The sequence below is a fragment of a genome, unplaced genomic scaffold (genome assembly GCF_019419815.1).
Source record: "Pyrus x bretschneideri cultivar Hongxiangsu unplaced genomic scaffold, Pyrus_bretschneideri_v1 Contig56, whole genome shotgun sequence".
Lineage (NCBI taxonomy): Eukaryota > Viridiplantae > Streptophyta > Magnoliopsida > Rosales > Rosaceae > Pyrus > Pyrus x bretschneideri.
Window position 1 is genome coordinate 619411 of NW_025999794.1, and position 25338 is coordinate 644748.

General features: G+C 37.0%; 3 protein-coding genes across 8 annotated transcripts; all 3 read left to right on the plus strand.

Moving 5' to 3' along the window:
* The first annotated feature begins 1739 nt into the window (after positions 1-1739).
* Positions 1740-11929, plus strand: LOC103931971 (vacuolar protein sorting-associated protein 51 homolog). Of its 6 annotated transcripts, none has more exons than XM_048570902.1 (23): positions 1740-1948; positions 2065-2181; positions 4501-4766; positions 5260-5399; positions 5550-5604; positions 5725-5832; positions 5933-6031; positions 6142-6219; positions 7012-7089; positions 7424-7564; positions 8139-8239; positions 8318-8385; positions 8569-8642; positions 8786-8852; positions 9069-9181; positions 9676-9942; positions 10060-10176; positions 10290-10361; positions 10491-10541; positions 10696-10923; positions 11004-11180; positions 11351-11483; positions 11621-11929. In XM_048570902.1, the coding sequence occupies exons 3-22, from the start codon at positions 4587-4589 to the stop codon at positions 11468-11470; spliced, it is 2334 nt and encodes a 777-aa protein (XP_048426859.1). In that variant the 5' UTR covers positions 1740-1948; positions 2065-2181; positions 4501-4586; the 3' UTR covers positions 11471-11483; positions 11621-11929. The 6 variants fall into 6 exon arrangements, with proteins under 6 accessions (XP_048426859.1, XP_048426858.1, XP_048426856.1 ...); XM_048570901.1 differs by having other exon boundaries at positions 1741-1948; positions 2048-2181; positions 11617-11929; XM_048570899.1 differs by having other exon boundaries at positions 1741-1948; positions 11617-11929.
* A 472-nt stretch (positions 11930-12401) lies between these two features.
* On the plus strand, positions 12402-18665 carry LOC103967172 (DNA replication licensing factor MCM7). Its single transcript, XM_048570905.1, has 15 exons — positions 12402-12558; positions 12660-12727; positions 12881-12940; positions 13060-13283; positions 13685-13868; positions 14115-14237; positions 14376-14465; positions 14661-14803; positions 15090-15267; positions 15676-15867; positions 16237-16409; positions 16586-16788; positions 17009-17175; positions 17743-17964; positions 18237-18665. The coding sequence occupies exons 1-15, from the start codon at positions 12528-12530 to the stop codon at positions 18342-18344; spliced, it is 2166 nt and encodes a 721-aa protein (XP_048426862.1). The 5' UTR covers positions 12402-12527; the 3' UTR covers positions 18345-18665.
* LOC125471057 (DNA mismatch repair protein MSH6-like) lies at positions 18384-24225 on the plus strand. Its single transcript, XM_048570922.1, is given in 14 exon segments — positions 18384-18498; positions 19135-19141; positions 19798-19931; positions 20660-20841; positions 21051-21595; positions 21679-21808; positions 21962-22053; positions 22149-22200; positions 22202-22328; positions 22538-22740; positions 22850-22951; positions 23042-23204; positions 23588-23877; positions 23971-24225. Coding segments are annotated over 14 exon segments (2262 nt in total). The 3' UTR covers positions 24091-24225.
* The last annotated feature ends 1113 nt before the right edge of the window (positions 24226-25338 follow it).

The window sequence follows — 25338 nt, forward strand, 5'->3', positions numbered from 1 at the left end:
CTGATGGGGTGGTTCTCAACGCCATTAAGTCCACTAACTTGAAAGTCGCTCATTCTGCTACTAATGAGTCTATTTAGCGAAACTGGAATATCCCCACATATAATTAGTTTTTGTTGTTGCTTCTTTGGTGCAGCTTCGTTGGCATTTTTATTTTTTTTTATGGTTGCATCTGTTTGTTGCTCGTTTGTAAAGTCTTTTCTTTGCAATATATTTTATTTTATTTTAGTTTTTCCAAATGAAAAAGGTTGTGAAGGTAAAACAACTTTTACTTGGTGTGAAAGATAAGTAACTTATTTTGGCCAAAAAAGAAGATAGGCAACTTATTTTATACATGAACAAATGAACATGGTCAATGACTAAACCAACTAGGTCAAGACAACTTCAAAATTAATCAATTTAACACACACACTTTATATAACACACAAATTGTGTAAAAATGACGTCATAATAGTCGTTTATTTGTATCAATAGTTTTAAAATGTTGTATAAGACATTATGGGCTTATTGAGCTTAGATATGCAATTGACTTTTTACTCTTTGGACTCAGCTTTGCTATAGCCCGGCCCTGCATGTAGCCATAGGCCATGTTAGTGATATTTAACAAAACATTTCTATTAAGTTACAAAATAAAGCACAATAAATTGTAGCTCAAGTGGTTAATAAAATTCACTAGTGCACTCAATGTCTTAGATTCGAGTCCTCCTCCTCCATTATTGCTTTGTCTCAACAACATAAAAACTCACATAACAAAACAAATCAACTTAGTCGTCTTCATTTTGGTAACTAACAATGATCAAATATTTTACTTGTAACATGATTTTAAAATTAGTGATAGTTTTGAATGAAATCTTGTTGCTTATATCTAAATGAGTGATATATCCAAACAGATATGCAAAGAAGGAGGCTTGGGACTCAAATCGATTCCTTAGTGTTCCAACTAGTTTTAGAAAAAAAAAAAATTGTGATTGTTATGAGGTGATTGTGTCTAAATGTTTAAAATAACCGTGATAAGTTAGAGCATAGAAGAAAAAGTTGTAATTGTAATTCCTCTCTAATCTTCTTCAAGCCATAGTAAAGCAAATCAATGCTAAGAAGAAGAAGACTCTCTCAAAATTGACTCTTCATGAACTATTTGTTACTTCACAGTTTAACCTCAATTTTCTTGTCAACCTTAAGAATATAGAGTGACAGAGAATCCATGGAGATTCAATTTTTAAAGAATCACTAAGCATTTCTTGAAGATAATTATAGAATTTGTCATTTCTTAACAATTTGTAGAAGAGTTATAAAAACTAATAAAAAATCATTACAAGGGTGGGTACAGTGAAACAAAACACGGGTTCAGATGGTTAAAAGGTCTAAAACTACGGACCTCTACCTCGTCGTTTAACAAAATTATATTATATTTTATATATATATATATATATATATATATATATATAGGGGTGTGATATCTAATAGGAGTGTGATATCCACACATCCCATTTTACTTCTCACATATCTTTTTAATTTTCGACCGTCAGATCGGATGAATTGAAAAAGATCAACAGACATAAATTATTAAGGGGTGTGTGAAAAGTAATTTGAGATGTGTGAATAACACATCCCTATATATATATACACACACACTAAAACTGAGTTTTGGAGTGGCACTATTGATCTATATTGTGCGGACGGAAATGCCCCGGATGTTTTGCTTGATTTGCCGTTTTGCCCTTCTTTACTTCTTTAGCCTTCGATCGGGTTTTTTCTTCCCCTGCCCGTCTGTTTGCTTTTCTCTCTCGCCGCCGATCTCTGCTTCGATCCGTCTTGTCTCTCACAAATCTTTGCTTCTGTCCCTTTCGAACTATAGCCCTCCCTCACAAATCTCTGCTTCCGTCTTCTGTTTGCGTTCTGTTGGCTTCTATCTCACATATCTCTGCTTCTTTCCCTTTCGAACCTTTTCTGGGTGAGCTATATTATTTATGTTTTTGCTGTTAGATTTATTTATTTTGGGCAAATTTTTAGATTTGTTGGCTTTAAGACCCATCAGAACCCATTGGATTAGTTTTTTGGTTTTCTCAGGGTGAATAGCTTCTCCACCAGTTCAGCCAAATCCGGCGAATAGCTCCAGAGCACACGCGAGAACCGCGACGCACCACCAGTCCATCCGTGCATTTTCCATAACCCTCTTTACGGAAGGTAAGCAATTTATCCTGCTTTAGATTTTTATAAATTATTTACAAGAGGAGTTGAATTTGGTTGCTCCTTGGCTGTGGGGAGAGAGGTCTGGGTGTGTCATTTGGTGAAGCAGGGGTTGGGGAGAGAGACAGGGGGTGTAAGGAGTGTGGTTGCCGATGAGCGTTTGAGGTAGAGATTTTGGGTTTTCCCAAAGGCAAAAACTAAAAGCTGAACAGATAAATTAGGACATGAATTATGGGTTAAAGGCATGCAATAAACTGGCAGAATCAATCTAATCTGGACTACCAAAATCATGAACTATCAATTTTCTATCTTTTCAATTTCTACAGAGCACCCATTTCCTTCCTGCTAATGGATCTTATAAACTTCCACTCGGTTATATCAATTTTGTTAGAATTAACAAATCTGCTGAGCATTTTTGCAATGAATTTCAGCGACCCATCTGCCTAATTAGTTTGTAATTATATGGTATTTTAAAAAAGTTCAAAAATCAACTCACACATTCTCCACGAACACCTGATTCTTCAAAATTTCCAAAAATGGAGAACTAAATCACCTAGTTTTCCTAATTAAAGAAAGAACAAAAAAAATCAGTTTTCTTTTCGGTCAAATTCGAAGGCCCAATGAAGAAGTAAGTGAATTTTCTCAGAGGGGAGAAAGAGAGAGAGCGCAGTGGGAGACTGACCTCTGAACAGCAAAGCAGAAATGGATTTTTGTGGTGATTACTGTTTTGAGTCAAATAACTGTAGCCTTTTGTAATCATTGCTTCATTGTTTTCACACTGATTTGGGAATACATATGTGATTCCAGAACCTTAGATTCAGCTATACACCTATATTCTTTATATGTTTTGCTCGTTTTGATTCATGCCATTGAATTGTGTTGTGTTTTGAGTGTTTTCCCATCTAACATTTGAACATTTTGTGGATTTGTTGTGGGATTTTAATGCAGAAATGATTTTCTTGAGTTGGTATGGGAAAATGGTCAGGTTATGATGCAGGGTTGGTCCAGTAGAACTAAGAAGAATCCGTCTTTTAATAGCTTACTGTCTTTTAACATCTCGAAAATCGAGATAGATATGTAAGAAATGGCAACGTTGGCAAGACAGGAAAATTTGGGTCAGTGGTGGATTCTGGATTGGATGAAATTCCTTTGTCAGTGCCATCTTCTGAGATGGGTTTGATTGAGGATGATGAAATGTTGCCTTTGAAGGCACAAAGCGGGTGGGTAGTAAAGGATCACCACACCTAACCGTTGCATTTTTTTAGTCTGTTTTTCACCACACACCCACAAGTTTGTACGTATTTGCAACTTTTTTGGGTTTTTTTAGATGTAATAAATTGTAATGCCCAATTTCATTTTTAAGTTTTGTTTGCCCAAGTTTTGTTTCTGAAAATATGATATGATGTTTTGATTCATTGAAATAATTGAAAGATAAAAGAAGAGTGCAGAATTATTGTGAAGGGTGGTCTGCAGAAAAAGGGAAAAAAAGGGGATGAATCTGGAGGAAAGCAGGGATCGCACTGAGCAAGCGCTTGGACAAATTTTTTTAATTGAGTTGTAAATTTTGTTTCAGATTAGACTTTGTATGAATATGAATTTGAATAATCATTTTTCAGTTTTTAAATAAACGAATCTTGGTAATTTAAACCCCAACTAAATTGATGCATATCTTACCCTTTAGCAGTATGTATTTGAAGGAATTTTTTGAAATAAATCCCTTATTAAACACGTTTTAACTATTGGTCTTTGGTTCTATATGTTTTAACTCCGTTGATTCGAAGAAAATTTCAAGCCTGGTAAAAGATAGTGTTTCCTGGTGTCGATTTGGGGGTGGGGTAATTCTCTGCTTACAATTTGGTGGTGTTTCTCCCTTCCTATATATTTTGAATGATAAGTGTGTTAGGTTTCGTTATTTAGGTTATTTGAGTTCTTTCAGTCTGCAATGAATTATAAGCTATATTAGCATATACTGAAAGGTTCTTCTGCCTTGCTAACATTCGTGAAAGTTAATTTTAAGTGGAATTTTTTCGAAAGCATTTGCATTGTTTCTTAAGCTTTTTTCATACTTTGATTAGGTTGCCTTGCTATGTTCCTTTTTTTTTTGTTATGAAACTTTCTAACAACCAGTATGTACAGCAGGTTTAGATGTCTATTTGTTGTTTTTAGAAATGGTATACAGTTTTGAATCTCGCAACATAGGACACCTCTGTTATCTCTATGGATATATTTCCAAAATATTTTAAACACCCGCGGCAACGCGCGGGCACTTTTTTCTAGTCATAACTGTATCGTAACAAAATTCTGGTTACATTCCAGCAGTGCCAAATCTCGGATCAAGATTCAACCAACATACACACACAGAGACTGAAGGTTGAGGAAGAAGAAGAAGAAGAAAAGTAGAAATGGATGTGGACAATGTGCCGCTGGACGACAAGGCGAAGAGGATGAGGGATCTGCTGTCGAGCTTCTACTCCCCTGACCCTTCGCTGTCGTCTCCCAACTCTAACTCCTCGTCCAAGTACGCCACTCTCGACGCCATCAACTCCACCTCCTTCGATCCCGACCAGTACATGCATCTCCTCGTACGATCTCCAACTCTTATCTTTTACCAAATACATGATTGATTCAGCTGTTTTGTTTACTTAATTTTGGGACAGTTGTAATCGTTACTGGTAATTAGGGCAGATTTAGGGTTGAATTGGAAGGCTGTGTCTGGAAATTTATGAATATTTACGTCATGGCGAAGTTTGTAGAGGTGAAAAATGGAATTAGTGGCTGCTCAAAAAAATGTCATCAAGTTGTTTTGAATTGAGCTGGGAATTTTGTGGAGTGGAACGAACCATTGGTTTTTGTAGCAGAACTGGAGACGGGCATTTGGTTCAGAATCAGGGTAGAGGACTTTGTAGGAATGTTGTTGATTTCATATGGTGATGTATGTTTTCTCTGATAAGTTGATTGCGCGTGATTTGTGGCATTTGTATATTGAATGCTCATAAAATATGCTCATTTTGTTATCGAATATGAGGCAGAAATTCGAACTGTGAATCAGCATTGCGAGTTTTATGAACTTTGCAGGTACACAAGTCAAACTTGGAAGGGCTTCTACAGAGACATGTTCAAATGGCTGCTGAGATAAAGAATCTTGATACTGACTTACAAATGTTAGTATACGAGAACTACAACAAGTTTATTAGCGCGACAGATACTATTAAACAGTAAGTCTTTATTGTTTTTACTTATATGTCTATATTCACATGTTGACAAAATTTCTGCTACCCACCATATCATTTATCATGTTTCAGCTTGTAGATAATATAACCAAGAGTCTCTTATAATGTTCTGGTCTTGGATAATTTTTCCAACAGGATGAAAAGTAATATTGTGGGGATGGAGGCAAATATGGAACAGCTCCTTGAGAAGGTACGTCCAATTGTTTATACTTCAACCGAGGCTCGCTCAAGCTATGTTTTTGTTTTCGGAGGAAAAAGAAGGAAAAAAGAAGTGTAATATTAGCTTACTTCACATTGACAATGATTGCAGATAATGTCTGTGCAATCTAGAAGTGATGGGGTCAACACTTCTCTTTCTGAGAAGAGGGAACACATAGAAAAGTTGCATCGCACACGCAACCTTCTTCGTAAAGTTCAGGTTGGTGAGCAATATATGTGTGACTTCATGACACTTCAGTTTTAATTTCGGTGTCTGGCCTTGTGGGTTACATAAATTTCTTTATTCTGTGGAACGGCAGTTCATATATGATCTACCTGCTAGGCTTGGGAAGTGTATCAAATCAGAAGCATATGCTGATGCGGTCAAGTTTTATACAGGAGCAATACCAATATTTAAGGTAATTTCTCTCTCCTATGATCTTTTGCATTCGGGACCAGAGTTTACCGTTGTGTGGAGTTTTATTTACATTGCGTCTTGTTTCTTTGTGGTTGGGCTCTCCACAATAAGGCATATGGAGACTCCTCATTCCAGGATTGTAAGCGAGCATCTGAAGAAGCTGTGACCATAATTATCAAGAATTTGCAGGTTTATCCTTTTTTCTTTCTCTTTCTTTCCTTTTTATAATATGGCAAGACTGGTTTTTCTCTCTACCCATACCTAACAAGAAACAAGTAGATGTCTTATCCTTACTTCCCTTGCAACGTTTCTCTGGGGGGTTCTTGTTAAGTTTCTGCAGTCGAGGTAGTAATTTTTAGTTGGATGGTGTCATAGTTTATATGTTTAGGGGCATATAATATATAACTCCATTTGCTTTAATACATGGATAGGCGTTATGCAGTTTTTGGTGGAAGCATTAGCATCAATATTGGTAAAGGATTGTGCCTATATCTCGGACATAGGATTAGTTTTAAGATGTAACATTCAGGTACTGCCATGTAATCTCTTTTCATGAAAGGCCACTGCTTGAAACGTGTGGGAAACAATCCCTTGGATGAATACAATGTTTCATTAATATGATGCGTGTGTCGTCCTAAAATAAGCTCTCCGAGCTCTTGGGATTGCTGTGAGTCATGTGAGTGAGATGTTCATGCTCATGAGTAAGCTGTATCCTATTAGATGAAGTAAAAGTTATGAATCAAGGCATGACATTTTTCACTAGCTATCAAGCTATTTCTTATTAGCCATTTATTGTGTATCTGTGTTGTATTACTGTACTTTCTTAAGCATACTTTGACAGAAGAATGGACATTCACCATCTGAGATGTTGTTAAAGTTAACGTTTAAAATCATAATTTCATGCCGAATAACTTACTGACTGCAGCTGGATGTGTGCTGTTGGAAAACTTGTCTTATGATTTTCCAAATTATTATTTTCAGGGAAAGCTGTTCTCAGATTCTGAATCTATACAAGCAAGAGCTGAGGCTGCTGTGCTTCTTAAGCAGTTGGATTTCCCAGTCTGTACTGCACTTTTATTTAAGTTTGTCATTCAGATTACATATTGCTGTGTTAACACATCATGGCTTTAACTAAAGAAAACGTATTCAATAGTCTATTGATACAGTTAAATTGTGTGAACAATACCCACAGGAAATTGGTAGACTTTTCAAAAATAGGTTATCCTTTTTTTTTGTTCTTAAAGTCCTAATGTATTTTAAATTTCTTTGTAAGTGAAGGCATAGGTGTGGACATTTTTTGTTCACAAGAAGAATCTCAACAAAGAAAATGCATTGAAAAGAAAAATTCCAATAATCTTTTTTCACCCGATGACATATTGCCTGCATTTGGCAGGTTGACAGCTTAAAGGTGAAGTTGCTTGAGAAGTTGGAACAATCTGTTGCTGGCCTTCAGCTTAAGATAGAAGATATAGGCAATTCTTCACTGGATTCTAATGATCCTTCTACTGACACAGTTCCTGCTACTGCACATGAGGTGAGCATCTGACAGTGGGACTAGTGGAGCATCATTTTGGTTTTTTCATCTTTGGCAAGTTGTGTGTGACGACTTGAACTGAAAAGAACCCCCAAAAAACTGCGTGTATGAGCATCTAATGGAAATTGTTCTTTCACCTTATGATGTGATATAAGTCAATTTATGATGCAATTTATGTTGCAAAGGCTCTTACTGTCGTTTAATTATAAATTATAATAACCATTACATTGGTAAACCAAGTTCTTTCGAGACTGGCTGGTTTTGGCACATCTATGTATGTACCTGATTTGTAGTTAACAATAAACTCACTGCATGAAGTATGCATCTTAAAATTGTTGGAGAGTGATTATTTACACCTTTAAAGATATTAGAACAAAGTGTGAGAAATAGGTTAAATTTAGACGAACATAGTACTTGTACTAAAAGTTTCTATTCAACTTAAATAGGCATTAAGTTTTCCCCCTTGTGCTTCATGATTTCTCTCTGCTCGGTTACATATGCTCTCCCTCTTTCTCTTCGATGTCTAACTTATAACTGCACTGATGAATCACTGACTTATTTGCACTCAATTTAGACTTCTGTTCATGAGTTTGCGGAGGCTGTCCGTGCTTATCGCGTAATATTTCCTGATTCGGATACACAACTAACCAAGCTTGCACAAGACTTGGTTGCCGGGTAAGGGAGTTTCTTAATTTAAAATACTTTGTTGTACGGTAGCAGTTTGCTCACGGAATGTAATTGCTGTTTGTTTAGGCACTTCAAAACCACTGAGCAATGCATAAAGACAGAAATCTGGTCAGCAGATCTACTAGGAGTTCTTCGTAAGTATGACCAATGTGCTAGCACACCATCCTTAACACTGCTCTACATCTACCCCTCCTTTAACAAATGGAGATTTTAACACTATAAAAATCGATCAACTCGTCACCATTTGTTCTATTTGAAGTATATAGTTGGGTATTGTTATATTATGAGAACTTTAACAAAAGCCCATCTGCATGCAGGGATTATATGGAGAGATGTACTTCTGATGGATGATGTGTTAAATGAGGCTGCTCTCCCCGATTATTCTCTGGAGGTCTCCCTTTTAGTTTTATTTCAATTTATTTTTATAATAAAGTTTGAAATTTTCTTTCACACTCAGGAATCGCAGTAGATTCTATTTTCTTGTTACTGTTGAAGGATGTTTTTTAAGCATACAGATTAATCTATGTTCTTCAGGCTGCTCGGGTTACTGTGAAACTATATGTTAGCAACAAATTTTCTCATCTCCTAAACAACAGTTCAGGTTATTCATTTCTTAGTTTGTGAGTTATTTGTTCTTAAGTTCTTTTGATTCTTAAACCGTAGTCTTGATTCTCAAGCTCAACTACTTGCAGTCAAGATGGATTCTTTTATGCCAACATTTGGCCCTATCCAAGGCCATGTTTTTCTGTTTAAACTTACATCTTTTTATGCTATCCCTGTGTTGAGTAACTTGAGTTGAACTTGTTTGAACTGGCAGATGCCCTCACAAAAGCCCACACTAGACAGAAGGACAGAGAAGAGTATTCCTTACAAGTTGCTCTGGAGGGCGGAAAAAAGGCAGTGCTCCAAGGCAGCATGGATGTCTTACTGGTAATGTATGAGATACCAAGTAGTCTATGTTATTGCACGTAAACTAAGCTTGCATCAACTTACAGCTTCATCTCTCTTTTGTACCGGATGTACACCTGATGGATGATTCCTGTGTAGCCAGTAGAGCTGAAGCTGAAACTGAAACTGTTTATAATTCCTTCTATATAGATATTAATATACATTTCTAGCCTATGATTGTTCGAATGGTAGCGATTTGCTAATGTGTTTTTGGACACACGTGCTTCCCGAAGGTCATGGTTGAATGCACTGGGACTGCATATATGCAGCAGTTATTTTTAATTTGTTTTGGTGTTTTTGGAACATGGGTTTGGACATTTTCCCATTTAAAATTTTTGCATTTCTATAATATATATTTTTCGCCTCTTGCTATTAAGCGCATCCCCCTTCTCCCCATTGCAAAGTGCAAGGCTATTTTACTTATCAGAAGGGGGAAAAGTGGATGCTTATCTCTTTATTCTATCATTTCATTTCAGGACTTCCGCCAACTTCTAGATGATAATTTGGAACTGCTAGTTAAACTGAAAGACTTGATTATTGATTGGGTCCAAGAAGGGTTTCAAGACTTCTTCAGGGCACTTGAAGGTCACTTTCTCTTGCTTTCAGGAAAGAATAGTTCAGCCAGTCAAGATCAAGGTTTGACAGAGGGAATACAAGATGACAAAGTTCTGGCTGGGCTTGTCCTCGTGCTGGCCCAAGTTTCTGTTTTCATTGAACAAAATGCCATCCCAAGAATCACCGAGGCAAGTACCCAACTAATAAGAACTATGTTTTGTTCCTTAAAAAATATCAATACTGGAGTTATACTTTTTTCCATGTCCTCAGGGGTTTGTATTGAAGTTTCCTATTCTAATTGTCAGGAAATAGCTGCTTCCTTTTCTGGTGGTGGTGTTAGAAGCTATGAATATGGACCCACTTTCATTCCTGGAGAAATCTGTCGGATTTTCCGCTTAGCGGGTGAAAAGTTTCTGCACATTGTAGGGTTATTCAAAATGCATTTTATTCATTGGGCTACCATGATCAAACCACTTTTATCTATTATGCAGACAAAAGTTTGATAACAAATAATGTTTTGATCTTCTCTTTTCAGTACATAAATATGAGAACTCAGCGGATATCAGTTCTCTTAAAGAAGAGGTTTACAACACCAAATTGGGTCCAGGTACACTTATTGTTAGGCAATATTTGAATAATAGCAAGTATATCATGTGCACTAAACTATTAAGAAAGGATTAAACTTACTACCATGTAAGTACTTTTAATTTTTCTATATTGTTCAACATTTTTGCAGCACAAGGAACCCCGCGAAGTTCATATGTTTGTTGATTTATTTCTTCAAGAGGTCAGTACATAATTTGTTTCCCCCTGCCATTTAATACTCTCTTGGAAATGGAATAAGAGTCAAGTTGAGAGAACTCGCTTGGTACCTTGTTTGTTAAATCTATTATTTGTTGTCAGCTGCTCTGCACAATTCATTCCTTTCTTTCCTGTGTTAGTTGGAAGCAATTAGAAGTGAAGTGAAGCAGATTTTGCCCCAAGGTGTTCGCAGACATCGCCGGGCTGACAGCAACGGAAGCACTGCCTCATCTCGGAGCAACCCATTACGAGAGGAAAAATTAAGTCGGTCAAACACCCAGAGGGCTAGAAGCCAGCTGTTGGAAACCCATCTAGCAAAACTTTTTAAGCAAAAAGTTGAAATATTTACGAAAGTTGATTTTACGCAGGTAATGAACTAGTTGTTGCTTGAACCAGTATTGGTACTGGTATAGGAACAACATGAACTGACTGTGCTTGCAAATTGCAGGAGTCGGTGGTAACGACCTTGGTAAAACTTTGTCTTAAAAGCTTGCAAGAATTTGTCAGACTCCAAACTTTTAATAGGAGTGGATTCCAGCAAATTCAGTTGGATATACAGTTCCTAAGGACTCCTTTAAAGGAAATGGCAGAAGATGAAGCTGCTGTTGACTTTCTGCTGGATGAGGTATATAGAAAATAATCTTGGCTCTCCATCCTGAACCTCTTAACTTCTTATAGCTTCTCCATATTAGTTCATATCTGTTTTATTGGCGCCAGCTTTTGAATGGTTGAGGCCTGAAATCTCCCTCACGTCTCTCCATAAATAATCGGTTTGGACTTGTTTCTATCGAGCAGGTGATTGTTGCAGCGGCTGAGCGTTGTCTCGACCCAATTCCTTTAGAGCCTGCCATCCTGGACAAACTTACACAATTGAAGTTGGCTAAGACCAGGGAACAGAAGCCAATCTCTCCCTAGCGATTGTCTCGAGGTACAGAAAATTTTTGCGACCTTTCATTGTATGGTACCATGATTTATTCTTTAAAACTTGCCTTTAGTTTCTTATTTGATTGTTCGATTTAAGTGAGATGTATTTTTGAAGAGAGTGATTTTTCTTGTTACAGCTAGGTTTGACAGAGGCAAGATGATTTGGCGCTGGAATGTCATCCTCCGCATCCGGAAGTGCTTAAAGGCTGCAGTTGAACGGCCACAAATTCTTTGAATTGCATTCTCATCGTGCACTCCACTCGGAAAATGAAGTATTTGAGTATAGAGTCCATTGTTTTGCCTCCCTTGAGGTTTTGTGAAATTACAAAGAATTCCCTTTGCTTGAAATGACACTCTATTTCCTCCCCGTTTTGTACGTGACATGACGGTTTGGTAACAGAATACGAGTACGACGACGATATCAATAAAAACAAATTTCTTTAAATTTGAGACCAGAGAATTGTTAGCATGAAACTTTTGCTTGAAGCTTTTTAGAAGCGCCATGTCCTCAAAATTTCCTTGTCAAGAGATATAGTGCTCGTTTAGAACTGCTTTCAAAATAACCAGGAGTACTTTTAGAGAAAATATTTTTGGGTTTCGAAATCATTTAAAGGGTTTCTTACAAGAATCACCAGTTATGCGCTTCCTACATGAAGCACTAAAATGTTTTTTCATGATGCACTTACATTTTTACTAAATTGGTTCCAAAAGCATTTTCATCCAAAACGCTTTCAGATGTTTTAAAACCACTTTCGAGCGAAGCTTTATCTTTCCGGATATTGTGCAATGTATAATACAAGGCAAGGCCGAATTGCTTGAACGGTTGAACCGATTACTTGGAGCTTGGGCCGGCCCTACTAATAGGCCTTCTTTTACGGCCTTGGCCCAGCTCAATGAAAGGAAATTACCCTCCCCTTATTTTCCCGCCAAAACCCTCGCCTCTATCCGTCATTTGCCGCCAAATCTGAGCTCTCACTTACTTTTCAGTCTGTGTTTGTGACTGCCCCTTTCTCTCTTGCTCTCCCTCTCTCTCCAATTGCCGGCAACCATGAAGGACATCGACTTCAGCGCTGAAAAAGGTAAGTTTTCGTCGAACGATCTCTCTCTCTCTCTCTCTCTTAATCTCTCTCCCTCCTCCGTCAAAGTTAATACTCGATTTAATATTTGTTATTTTTGACAGAGCTCGCCAAGGATTTTCTTTCCAACTTTCCCGATTCGAATGGCGAACCCAAATACATGCGCATCCTTGTGAGTATCCCTCTTCTTCTTTACCACATTTTCTTGTAAGCTTTGATAGTACGGTTTGAAAACCCTAATTTCGCGTTGGATTGAATGCCGGATTCATTTTTCTGAATTTTTTGACTATTCAGCAGCAATATCTAAATGTTTTTTACTTTTCAGCAACAAGTTGCAAACCGCAAATTTCGAGCTATCGAGATTGATATTGAGGACTTGTTTAGTGTAAGTTCCGCCTATGCTTGGGATTTTGTTGCAAATGCCTAATTATTATTATTATTATTATTTGTGAAAGAGTTGTTGATTTTCTTATACGAAATCCATTGTTAATTTGTGTTATGCAGTACGCAGAATTGGATGAAGAATTCCGCAATCGAGTTCAAGAAAATACTCGGCGTTACATTGGTATTTTTGCTGATGCTATTGATGAGCTTATGCCGGAGCCCACAGAGGCATTTACAGATGATGATCATGACATACTCATGACTCAGAGGTCTGATGATGTACCAGAGAATATGGATGGTCCGGATCCACACCAGAAGATGCCTCCTGAAATCAAGCGCTACTTGTGAGTTCAAAGCAAAATCCTAATTCCCGTTGTGCTTGTTTGAATGAAATTTCGGTCCAAATGCGTGAATTCACTGAATTGTGGGTCACACTGATACACGTCCTGTTTCCGGTTTAACTTTTGTGTTTAGTAGTTTGTTATTCATGACTCATTAGTAAATGAACGTCGATTGTCATAAAGGTATTAGCTAGTTTGGTTTGCAGTATATTTTTTGAAAATATGCTGGTGCGATGTAAGTTCAACAGAGGTTTATCTCAGATTAATATTGGTGACTTACTTTTACATCTATTCCATGTCTTCTGTTGTAGTTTATTAATAAGTTTCATATGCTTCAACTTCCATTTGTAGTGAAGCTTTCTATGATGTTTGAATTTACTAGTGTTTTTTCATATGTATTCTAGTGAAGTTTACATAAGAGCATCTTCAAGTGGAAAGTCGAAGCCATTTGCAATTAGGGAGGTCAAGGCTTCACATATTGGTCAGCTTGTAAGGATATCAGGTATTGTGACGCGGTGTTCAGATGTTAAGCCATTGATGCAGGTAGCTGTCTATACATGTGAAGAATGTGGTTTTGAGATTTACCAGGTACTTAGACACAATCCTTATGTTCAGCCATTTGATTGCCAATAAGCCATAATACAGTTTGGGTATTCATCGTATTTTGAAACATTTGTTGTTAGCTACAAACCCATACATACTCAACATATTTCAAACCTTCTTATTTCTCTCCCTTTTGGAGTATAATTTATTCAATGCCACTGCGCCTATACTTATGCCTAGTTTCTTTAAAGCCACTTTTGTTGACTCATGAATTCTTTTTGTGCCTAACAGGAAGTAACTGCTCGAGTCTTTATGCCACTTTTTGAATGCCCATCCAGGCGTTGTATAACAAATAGAACAAAGGGGAACCTTATTCTTCAACTCAGGGCGTCAAAGTTCTTGAAATTTCAGGAGGTACGTTATGGCGATTTAGTCACAGTTATTTAATAACACGGGGACAGCTGTATTAGAATATGGTTTTGCATTAATTTTTTTCAACAGTAGCGTTTATCATCCTCTTCTGTGATATAGTTAGATGTGGTTCAATTTCAGGCAAAGATACAAGAGTTGGCTGAAGATGTTCCAAAAGGCCACATTCCACGGACAATGACTGTTCACTTCCGGGGTGAACTCACAAGAAAGGTTGAATACTTCTATGTTAATTATCATAAAGTATTTTAAACTAAAACTTACAGTTTTGAATGAATCCCTTGCAATGGGTAGACAGGGGGGTTTCCGCTTCACATGATTGCAGGAAGTGATGACATCCAGCTTCTACTTAACTGATTATAACTATTTTCTTTGAATTTGCATGTGCCTCTTCCTCAACACCGTTAGGTAGCTCCGGGTGATGTTGTGAAACTATCTGGGATTTTTCTTCCTATTCCTTACACTGGTTTCAGAGCAATGCGGGCTGGCTTAGTTGCTGATACTTACTTAGAAGCCATGTCCATCACACATACTAAGAAAAAATATGAAGAGTAAGCCACTATTCCATGTTCAGTACAATTTTGTCATTGGTTTATGCATCTCGTTTATCAGTTCTCAGTCGACAAAATCATCTATATTTGTGTAATTGACTAAATTACTTTTCATACAAATCTTGTACTATATATTGTTCTCATCTTTTCAAATCTTAAGATAGAGTTTATCTGGTGCTTGTAGTACAATTTTTGCTAAACTTATTGTTCGTTTTACCTACTTTGATAAACCTATTTAATTCTTAGGTGAAAAAGGTATTGTGTACTAACTTGAGTTGTGCCACAGTTATGAACTTATAGGAGATGAGGAAGAACAAATTGCACGTTTGGCTGAGGATGGTAACATATATGAAAAGCTGGCTCGATCTTTGGCACCTGAAATATACGGGCATGAAGATATCAAAAAGGCTCTGCTTCTGCTCCTAGTGGGCGCTCCTCACAGGAAACTAAAAGATGGAATGAAAGTAAGTTCTCACCGTTACCAGATGCCATCTGACTCAATTACACATATTGTTAAATTGAATTTTGCTTATCCTTCTGAGAATTTTTATTCACAAGATTATGGATTTCATTTGGATGTATGCTCTACATTGAAGTGAAAGATCAGCAGTCCTCCCTTCTTCCTTGCCTATATTGCAGCTCTGACCTGGCACTTGCATGTCCTGGTCACTGGTTAATGGTTATGTAAATTGAGTTTCAGTCTGCAATTTGTCTCCTTCCTTTATAGATGGGATTCCCAAGCCAAATGTTCTATTTTTAGGATAATTCCAAGCTCATACATGTCTGTGATAAAGTAGACTGGTCATAGCATGTTTTATCATTTGCATGATAGGACCGCAAGAGGTCATAATACATTCTCCTTCAAAATGCAGATTAGAGGAGATTTACATATTTGTCTGATGGGTGATCCTGGAGTTGCAAAGAGCCAGCTTCTCAAACACATAATTAATGTAGCACCCAGGGGAGTATATACAACTGGCAAAGGAAGCAGTGGAGTTGGTCTAACTGCTGCTGTTCAGAAAGATCCCGTCACAAATGAAATGGTCCTGGAAGGAGGAGCATTGGTGAGATACATATGCTCCGTTCAGTTATAATATATATATATATGTTTATTTTTTCATGTTATATGCGTGGAAGAGCATACAAGGTTACAAACCAGTAAATACTTGCCGAATATATGCATAACACTCGAGAGTTCTTAATGTTAAACTTTTATTGCATCATACCAGTGTGTGCCTTTGATGCAGAAGCAATAGCTAGAAAGTGAAGAGGGAAAGTAAAACCTAGCCAGTTTTCAGGAGTCAATCCATAACCAATTCACTTTATAATCCCTAATTAGATCTGATTCCCTATATTTCTTTATTAGGCTTTCTATATGATTATTATTTTAGTGTTTCTGGGTGTTGAATTGTTGAAGTATTAACTCATTTCAGGTGCTAGCGGATATGGGAATATGTGCTATTGATGAGTTTGATAAGATGGATGAATTAGATCGTACAGCCATACATGAAGTTATGGAGCAGCAGACTGTTAGCATTGCTAAGGCTGGGATCACTACGTCTTTGAATGCAAGAACTGCTGTTCTTGCTGCAGCTAATCCAGCATGGTAAAAATCTTTCTACTTATTTTTAATCTGGTTCATATAGGGCATTACTCCTTGTCACTTCTCTTCTAAATCATATTGCTCTAATTATGTGGTGCCTTTTCCACTGCTGGCAGCCAACCTTCTGTGTAAAATCTGTGCAAACTCTTACTGTAGTTGTTTTATATATATTCTTGAAGGGGGAGATATGACCTACGTAGAACTCCTGCTGAAAACATTAATCTTCCACCGGCCCTTTTGTCAAGATTTGATCTTTTATGGTTAATCCTGGATCGAGCAGATATGGATAGTGATCTTGAGATGGCTAGGCATGTTGTCTATGTTCATCAGAATAAAGAATCTCCGGCTCTTGGCTTCACTCCACTTGAGCCATCTGTTATTCGGTAAATTTCACATCACTTTTACCATGGAAAGCTCAGTAGTACTGATTTCAGGATCTTCTCTTTTGTTTTAGTCTTTCTATTGATCACTTTTCCATGCAAACGAGTATGATTTCTCTGTGTAGAACTTGTAATTTGTAAAGCTACCTAAATCCTTATTTTCAAGTCTGCTGATTAGTGGTACTTTCTGATAAGATCCTTTCTTTTATGATTTTTTTTCAGGGCATTATATTTCTGCAGTGAGAAGATTGTCTCCTTCAGTCCCACAGGAACTTGAGGAGTATATTGCTAGTGCCTACTCTAGCATTCGGCAAGAAGAAGCTAAATCGAATGCACCCCATTCCTATACAACTGTGAGAACTCTGCTCAGCATTCTTCGAATATCAGCTGTAAGTCCTGCCTTTCATTTTTTTTAATTTAAATAAATGTGGTTCTGCAAATATACTGTGTATCACAATAGAATGAGATGGCAAGAAATGATACAACAATATATACAGAGCATCAAAGTTGACTGAGGTGGCAAAATTGATGGTTTCTAGCCATCTACATAGGCATAGGGTTTGGGTTCTGCCATCTTCATCAGGCGGAAGCCACCCAATTTAAGAGTGTTACGACCTAAATGGTGTGTATTTAAGCGGAACCTTTCTGCGTATGGAGTGGGTCAGATGTTTAGGTTGGAACTGTAAAAAGGTAATATGTAGGACAGTAGGAGTATTGTTTGTAGCATCTTTTTACCCATTTGATTGGTTGCTCAAGAAACTGTGTCCATAAGTAGAGGAAGAATTATCTAGCATGGAAATCTAGTATGCTTTTTTGGGTATTATAGATAAATAGATTTTCTTGGTTTGTTGGATGGGTTGCTCGAAAATGCTCATCTGGAGAAGGAAGCAATAATGTTTATACTTTACAGGGTGCGTTGATCACACAACAGACAAACTAACTTCTTTCACTTACAGGCCATAGCAAGACTCCGACATTCTGAAACTGTGGCTCAATCTGATGTGGATGAGGCATTAAGGCTGATGCATATGTCAAAGTTCTCTTTGTACTCAGATGATCGCCAGAAATCTGGTCTGGATCCCATTGGAGATATCTATTCAATTTTGCGAGATGAGTCTGAGACAACGGGCAAGCAGGATGTGAGCTATGCACATGCTCTAAATCTGATTTCTAGGAAGGTTAGTTTTTGCAACTCAACTTGAAGCATCTTGTGATCGATGTTCAGATAAATAATTGAATGCCAACCTATATAAGTGGATCTAATGCTAAAAATCCAACTGCACTGCTTTTCATGTCAAACTAGTACAAAACTTGAAAGTGATAAATATAATTATATAATTTTTAGTAGTAGAAATTCAAATATATAGCAAAAATGAAAATTCGTGATAATCATGTTCGAACGTCTATCTATTTTGTCTCAAGCCATGATGGAATGTTTGCTTTGGAACAGGGATATAGTGAAGCCCAACTGAAACAATGTTTAGAGGAATACGCAAACATAAATGTGTGGCAGATCAATCCCATTTCTTTTGACATCCGATTCATTGATGCCATTTGAAAGATCAGTGAGTGCGAAGCCACTCAACTCGGGAATAACATGTTTCTATTGAAGGTGGTTTCGAGCTATTCTTGGGAGTACATCATTGGTTGCTTCATCAACCGTAGCAGCGCCATCTGCCAAGATTTGTCTACATTTACCTTGCTGAACCTTGGTTTCATTTACTCTTTTGTTGTAGCTCGGACTGTTTTGAGCTTAGCTTGAGTAGATAAGATTATTCGACATGGCATGCCATCGTTGCAGAACTGTATTGGGAGTCTGATTAGCTGAAATTGTACTACTTGGTTTGTATTTTGATATTGATGCATTAGGATTTTTTTCCTTCGTTTATGTTTCGTAAATTACAAATACAATGCGCATACATGAGATTTGTTATCGCTCGTTGTTCACACGTCTAAATCTTAATAGGTATTAAGTAGGTATAACATATGTTTCCAGTAAATATTTTATAAGCGGAACTATTTAAATTTTTAATCTTATTTTGAAGATGAATTTAAAAAAAATCATTCAAAACGAACATCGTTTGGTCATTCAAATATTCGACTATGTAGATACTAAGTAGCATATTTATGATGAACCGTTGATTTATTTAACATATTTAGATAACTAAACGATGTCCGATAGGAATGATTTTTTTGTTGAAATGATCTTCAAATGAAGATTAAGAGATTGAACGGTTTCAATTATTTTGGAATCTGTAATTAAGCTTTAATGATTAATAGACAATCGGAAGCACATGATTTTCAGGCACATCTGAGTCAAGTTTTGAAATTTTATTCCTGTGTTTCAGGTTTCCGGTAAATGGGTTGGGCAGCCTCTTCAGTTGCAGTCAACTTCTCTGCCTCTCTTTTTTACTTTGTTGAACCAAATCCAGAGGTTTCTACAATGCACACGTTTATTCATATGCTGTTTCAACTAAATGCCTGACGATTAGTACGAATAATGATATAAGCGTGTGAACTCATGAACACAAAATCTCGATGCAATGTGCGTTTCTCAATTTGTTTGGCTACTGTCTCTCTGCTACTTGTTTTCAATTACATATTTAAATGAACGAGTCCCATTTACTGCTTGTTTGAGCTCATCCAAGTTATAGCAGCAGGCTGGCTTGACAACAGTTGGGTTTGTAGAGAGGTTATTTCCCATTCGAACCCTATGTTTGGTTCATACTGGAGCAACATCCTCCCCTTGGGAACAACGATGAAGGTCATGTTGTCGAGGCTGGTGGTCTACTTAATAATTTACTAAGAAAACAAAAAGAAATTTCTCTAGGTGTTATATGGTGCTTCATTTCGTTCCACACTGACTAGGTATTATGCCTTCACCGTTGACCGTTGAAGAATTTTGCTGATATTTTAGGCAGATTTCATTTGATCATATACTGTATAGGTTGGCCTAGTCATTTTATTTCCTATGCTGGGTTTTTAGTGATCAGCTTCTGTATGATGTATAGGTATCCTCATATAGAGAGAGATCACTTGGTCAAGCTTCTAAGGCAACTGCTACTGAGTGTAGCCACTCCTTTACATGGCAAGGTTGGAAGAAGTACTCTGAATGCAGCTGATGTCCCTACATTGCTGGGAACTGGTTCCTTCTCGCTTCAGTTCTGGATAGTATGTGATATTTTACGTTTCATATATTTACATATCTCTGATTCTCGATTGGTGTTTTTTCTGCTTGTGGATATATTGGAAAAAAGTGTACTTGGAATAAAACCATTTCTTCCTTGAAATCTTCTGTATTACTAATAAATTACTTGAAAAGATGAGTAATGCATAATTATGACAGTATGATTGTTTAGATGATGAAATCTCTGCTGTACAAATCTTTGGTCATTTGTAAATTGTCTTGATTTACAGTGGGAAATATCCTTCCTCACGATGCCCTTTTAAGAAATATAAGCATTCAACTACTCTGCTGTAGATAAACATGACAACTTTGATAGAGATTTCTGCTGTACCTTTTCTATGACTGCCTGGGACATAACAGTTATCTAACGTGTTATGTTTGTGTAACACCTATAAGACCCCTCTTAACCTATTGCATCTTTGAAAGTTCTGTCTTTCCTGCTCATAGGAATGTACATCATACCTAATAATATGCTGCTTCGTTATCCTATGCATGTAAGTGCTTTGGTTTGGCTCAAATACTTTTTTGGGTCTTTTACCACGGTAGAACCCTCACTTAGGTAGATAAATTTGTAGGCTGCTTCATGACATTTTCTTTTTCACTACCTTGTAACTTTCCAAATTCCAGACATTAGGTTTCTTCGTATGTTACTTACTTCTGCAATTTTCATTTCTTTTTTCTCGCAGGTGATAGGAATAAGGAAAATAAGAGAGTTAAGCCCCTGCCAGCTCACCTGCGTTGGCCTTACATGCAGGCTGATCAAGTTCATGGGCTTAGTTTAAGGGAAATTGGAGGAGGTTTCACAAAGCATCATCGAGCTCCATCCATTCGCTCTGTGTGTTATGCGATTGCTAAACCATCAACTATGGTACAGAAGATGAACAACAAAATGCGATTGCATTTCCATTATATTTTAGCTATCTGAGGACGTATATAATCACTGGGGCAAGTTGTGACATTGTTACTCCTAATTACCATTTCATAAGATGCTGATATAGATGTGTCATAAGGTCGTTTTAGTGAATTGCTTGTTATGTATGATTGTGTTTTTTACTAGTATTTCTTTCCCAATACCAGTTTGGAGATGATCTAGAGTGCAGTGCCTTGTCTTGTCTCTTGTCTGAGATGAGGCCTGTTGAAATTGTAAAACCTGCAAATCTACTTAGTCCTGAAACAGAGAAAGTGCTGATTAGGCATACAAGAAGTCCTCTAGTCAATGAGTTAGTCCCAGTATTGGAATTCTTGGATGCTGAGAGAACTGTTCAGGAAGTTAGAAGTATATACAGGCGTGCAGATGATCAATTGGTTTCTGGTTCTCCAAAGAAAGCCGGTTTTCATGGCAGTGATTCTCATTTAGAAGAAGATGGCTATGGCTGCTTGCCAGATGTGTTGTCAGAGATGGTGAGAGCAGGTGAGAATGGCATCTGGGCACTTTCAGCTCTTGGAGGTGCTCTTTTCTATTTAAAGCAGGCCTTCCTGGATGAGACAATACTCAGATTTGCAAAATTTGAGTTACTTCCAAGTTCTGGTGATATCATAACAAAACCATACATGGTTCTTCACTCAGCTGCCCTAGAGAACCTTGAGATTTTTGAGAACAACAGAAATGGAGACTCTTCAGGGTAAACCTTTCATATTGTCTTAAGCTTTTCTGGTTTGTTTTTATTCCAATCCAAATTCTTAGATAATGTATTGCTCTGTGAAGGACATTGTATGCACAATTGAACCACTGTGTTACTGGATTTGGGAAGAGATTGCTTAGAACATGGCTTGCAAGACCTCTCTATCATGTAGAGTTAATAAAGCAACGCCAGGATGCTGTTGCAAGTCTTCAGGTACTCCATACATATTATTTTAACATTTAACTTCTGGTTCTTATTTTTTCACTTGAACACTGAATCTTAGTGTACAGTATCTAGATGGCTTGAACTGGATATCCAAGCACTTGGCCTTTCTAATATACAAATGTTATATATGCTTCTTTCTAGGGAGTTAATCTTCATCATGCACTTGAATTTCGTAAAGTAATTTCAAGGCTTCCGGACATGGAGCTGTTGCTTGTGCGTGTCTTCTCTAGTAGGTAAAACTAGGAATAACAGTTGATTTTATGCTTATGGAGATCTTACTGATGCTCCCAAAGAATGATTTACAGTAACCGAATGTGACTGGATGCAGTCATGCTTGCGGAAGGAATGCTAAGAAAGTGGTTTTATACGAGGATGCTGCAAAAAAAACAGCTTCAGGAGTTTATTTCAGCTTTACGTGGTTGTGAACTCATGGCTCAAACATGTTGTTCTCTTAAAGTTATCTTGGAAAATGCTGAATCTGCACAACTTCATCATCTGCTGACACTGGGTATTGTTTGCTTTTTGCATTTATATTTGTATTATTTTTAAAGATATAGTTTTCTTTTTGTGTTTATAGTTGTATTATTTCAAAAGATATAATTTCTCATCTTATATCTTGCTATAAGAAAGTTTTCGTGTAGGTTCATTGTTTTGGTACATGCATGCATCGTTCATTGTTAAAGAAATCTTGGCATCTTATTGTTCATTGTTTTACAGGTAAAGGTTTTCCTGATGTCAACTCAGTTCTAAAACATTTCAAGGATGCCTTTGATTGGGTAGAAGCCAGTAATTCAGGTCGTATAATACCTCATGAAGGAGTCGATATTGAGTACGACTCTGCTTGTGAAAAAGTAAAGGAGATAGAATCTCATTTAACAAAACACCTTCAAGAACAGAGAAAGTTACTGGGAGATAAATCGGTAAGAACTTCTATGGAAGACAAATTGGCATTTTGATTTCCGAGTAGTGTACTTTTAAGTAGAAATGTTATGATATCTTGTAACTCGGTCTTCTGTTGGTCTGTTGCAGATCACTTATGTCACAATCGGAAAAGATTCTTACCTATTGGAAATGCCAGAAAGTCTGTGCAGTTGTATTCCTCCAGATTATGAGTTACATTCGTCCAAAAAGGTAATTAGAAAAATCTTTGGAATGGTGAATTAAGTAACTTTGACGGTTTTATATTGATACGATCATGCCTTCCTTGTGTTTAACATGCAGGGTTTCTCGAGGTACTGGACCCCAGATATTAAGAAGTCCTTGACAGAGCTCTCGCAAGCTGAAACTGATAAGGAGTCCTCACTAAAAAGCATTTTGCAGAGGTTAATTGGACGTTTCTGCGAGCATCGTCTTAAATGGAGACAATTGGTCTCTTTGACTGCAGGTGTGCAATCTTTTCCCCTTTGCATTGGCTGCTTTGTTTTGATTGATTTTGGTCAAACTTTGGTGGATTGACTGGAGTCTGGAGCATAGTTTGTCATTCGCCTTTTTTTTAGTGAGTGCATTCTGCTATGTGTGCAATATAAGAGGAATCACACACACCCACACACACACACACATAAGAGTACTGCTAGGTGATTGATTCCCCGAACGATGTAGCTATGTGATTGTAACAAATATGGGTCCATTTTAAACAAATTTAACTATAGTTAATTTCGAAGCATTTTGGTTAAACAAATTCTAAAAATGTATTTCTGGAAACAAGTCCATGAGTCTAGTAATTAGTGTCTATATTATGTTCACTGCTGATATTGACCCCACATGCAGAAACAGATGTTTTAATCGGTCTAGCAATTGCAAGTGATTATTTTGAAGGACCCTCTTGTCAGCCAGTTGTCATGAGTTCATCATGTACTGATGAAGTACCTCGTTTTTCTGCAAAAAGTTTGGGCCATCCTGTTCTTAGAAGTGATTCTTTAGGAAAGGGTACATTTGTATCCAACGGCATTTCCAATGGAGGTTCTGGCCATGCAAGCTTTATCCTTCTCACTGGTTTTAACATGGGTGGAAAGTCTACTCTTATTCGCCAAGTTTGCTTGGCTGTGATTTTTGCACAGGTAAGGTAGTCTTTTCTTGTTGTCTGAATTTCCTACTTTTGTTATTCATTGTCTTGTAATGTGTGATCATTTTTGCTTTTGTTTCTTCGGCAGTTAGGAGCAGATGTTCCTGCAGAGAGCTTTGAGCTATCTCCTGTTGACCGAATCTTTGTTCGTACGGGTTCTAAAGATAATATCATGGTAGGCCAAAGTACGTTTCTGTCCATTCTCTGAAGGAGCCTGACTTAGAAATCTATGTGTGCTTCTATCCCAAGGATTGATTATGATTAGGATGATGAAAAGTCGCTGAAATTGAGAAAAACTAATAAAAATGGATTGAAAACTTTGAGTTTTAACGATAAAGACAAAATAAAGGGTAAAGTGAATAGTACCAGAATTGACTTTTTAGTGTAAAAATATGGTTTTTCGTTAAAGTTAACAATACTAGGAACTTTTTGTGAAAGTTTTTAAATTATTTATTATGATTATTGAACTTGTACTGTACTATTGTAAGGATAACTTTTTTTAATTCATCAATTTACCTGGCAGAGAAATTGAACTCTGAACATAAACGATGTTCCTGGTTTTGGCATTGGCAACATTGTCTCATTATCCTGTCATGAAATAATTGGTTCTTTTTACTCTTAGTTTCTTGTTAAGTTTTTTTTGAAAAACGATATTATCTACATTAGAGGGGGCGTTTAGCTTCACAATGAGCTAGCAATAATGTGGTTCAAATTCACTTTTGACGAGAATTGAACATAAGACCTCTCAATGAAAAGAAATACTATACCATAGCACTAAGGGACTTCTTATTAAGTTTTTGGACAATGATTAAAAAAGCTTTGTATGGCCACATTGCGAATGTAACGTATGCTCCCTACAAATAATGGTTGTTCCAATTTACATGATCCTGACAAAGCACCACAAGCATGGATGTGACAATTTATTTATTTTTTAGAACAAACGATAGTATCTACGCTAAGATCAATTCCAACTCTTGGTGTAAGTCTCAAAATTTGGGTTTCCCCCAAAACACTTTAACCCTTGACCTAAAAATTAGGTTATGTGTTGAAACTTCAAAATTGGGCAAATTCCAGCCAAAGAATAGGTTTGGGTTAGTGGATTGGCCCACTTATGCGAGTGGAAAACCAGCATGTGCACTTCACTTGCCCAAAATCACGCGCAAACACATGCCAATGCGCTAGGCCTGCAAGCTGGCGACCCCACCCACCCATGTGGGTTATGTCGGCCACTTGTCTGGCACCCATCAGAGCCCAACGACTCTTTTTCTCATCCAATGGCTTTGGAAGGTTCAAATTTGTTTTAAGTTTTTAGTTTATATTAAGAAATTTATTTAATCCAATTACTGAGATCGAATATGATCAAATCTAATGGTGAGAAAAAATATTTAACTACTAAAATAATTAAGAAAAATAATTTAACTCAAAATTCACCAAAAAATTCTATAAATACTTATGT

Coding starts and splice junctions, on each gene's coding strand:
- LOC103931971 (XM_048570902.1), top strand. CDS start 4,587: ATGGATGTGGACAATGTGCCGCTGGACGACAAGGCGAAGAGGATGAGG. Junction 6,032..6,141: donor GAGCAATACCAATATTTAAG/GTAATTTCTCTC, acceptor CTCCACAATAAG/GCATATGGAGACTCCTCATT. Junction 10,924..11,003: donor CGAAAGTTGATTTTACGCAG/GTAATGAACTAG, acceptor TGCAAATTGCAG/GAGTCGGTGGTAACGACCTT.
- LOC103967172 (XM_048570905.1), top strand. CDS start 12,528: ATGAAGGACATCGACTTCAGCGCTGAAAAAG. Junction 12,728..12,880: donor CCAAATACATGCGCATCCTT/GTGAGTATCCCT, acceptor TTTACTTTTCAG/CAACAAGTTGCAAACCGCAA. Junction 13,284..13,684: donor CCTGAAATCAAGCGCTACTT/GTGAGTTCAAAG, acceptor TATGTATTCTAG/TGAAGTTTACATAAGAGCAT.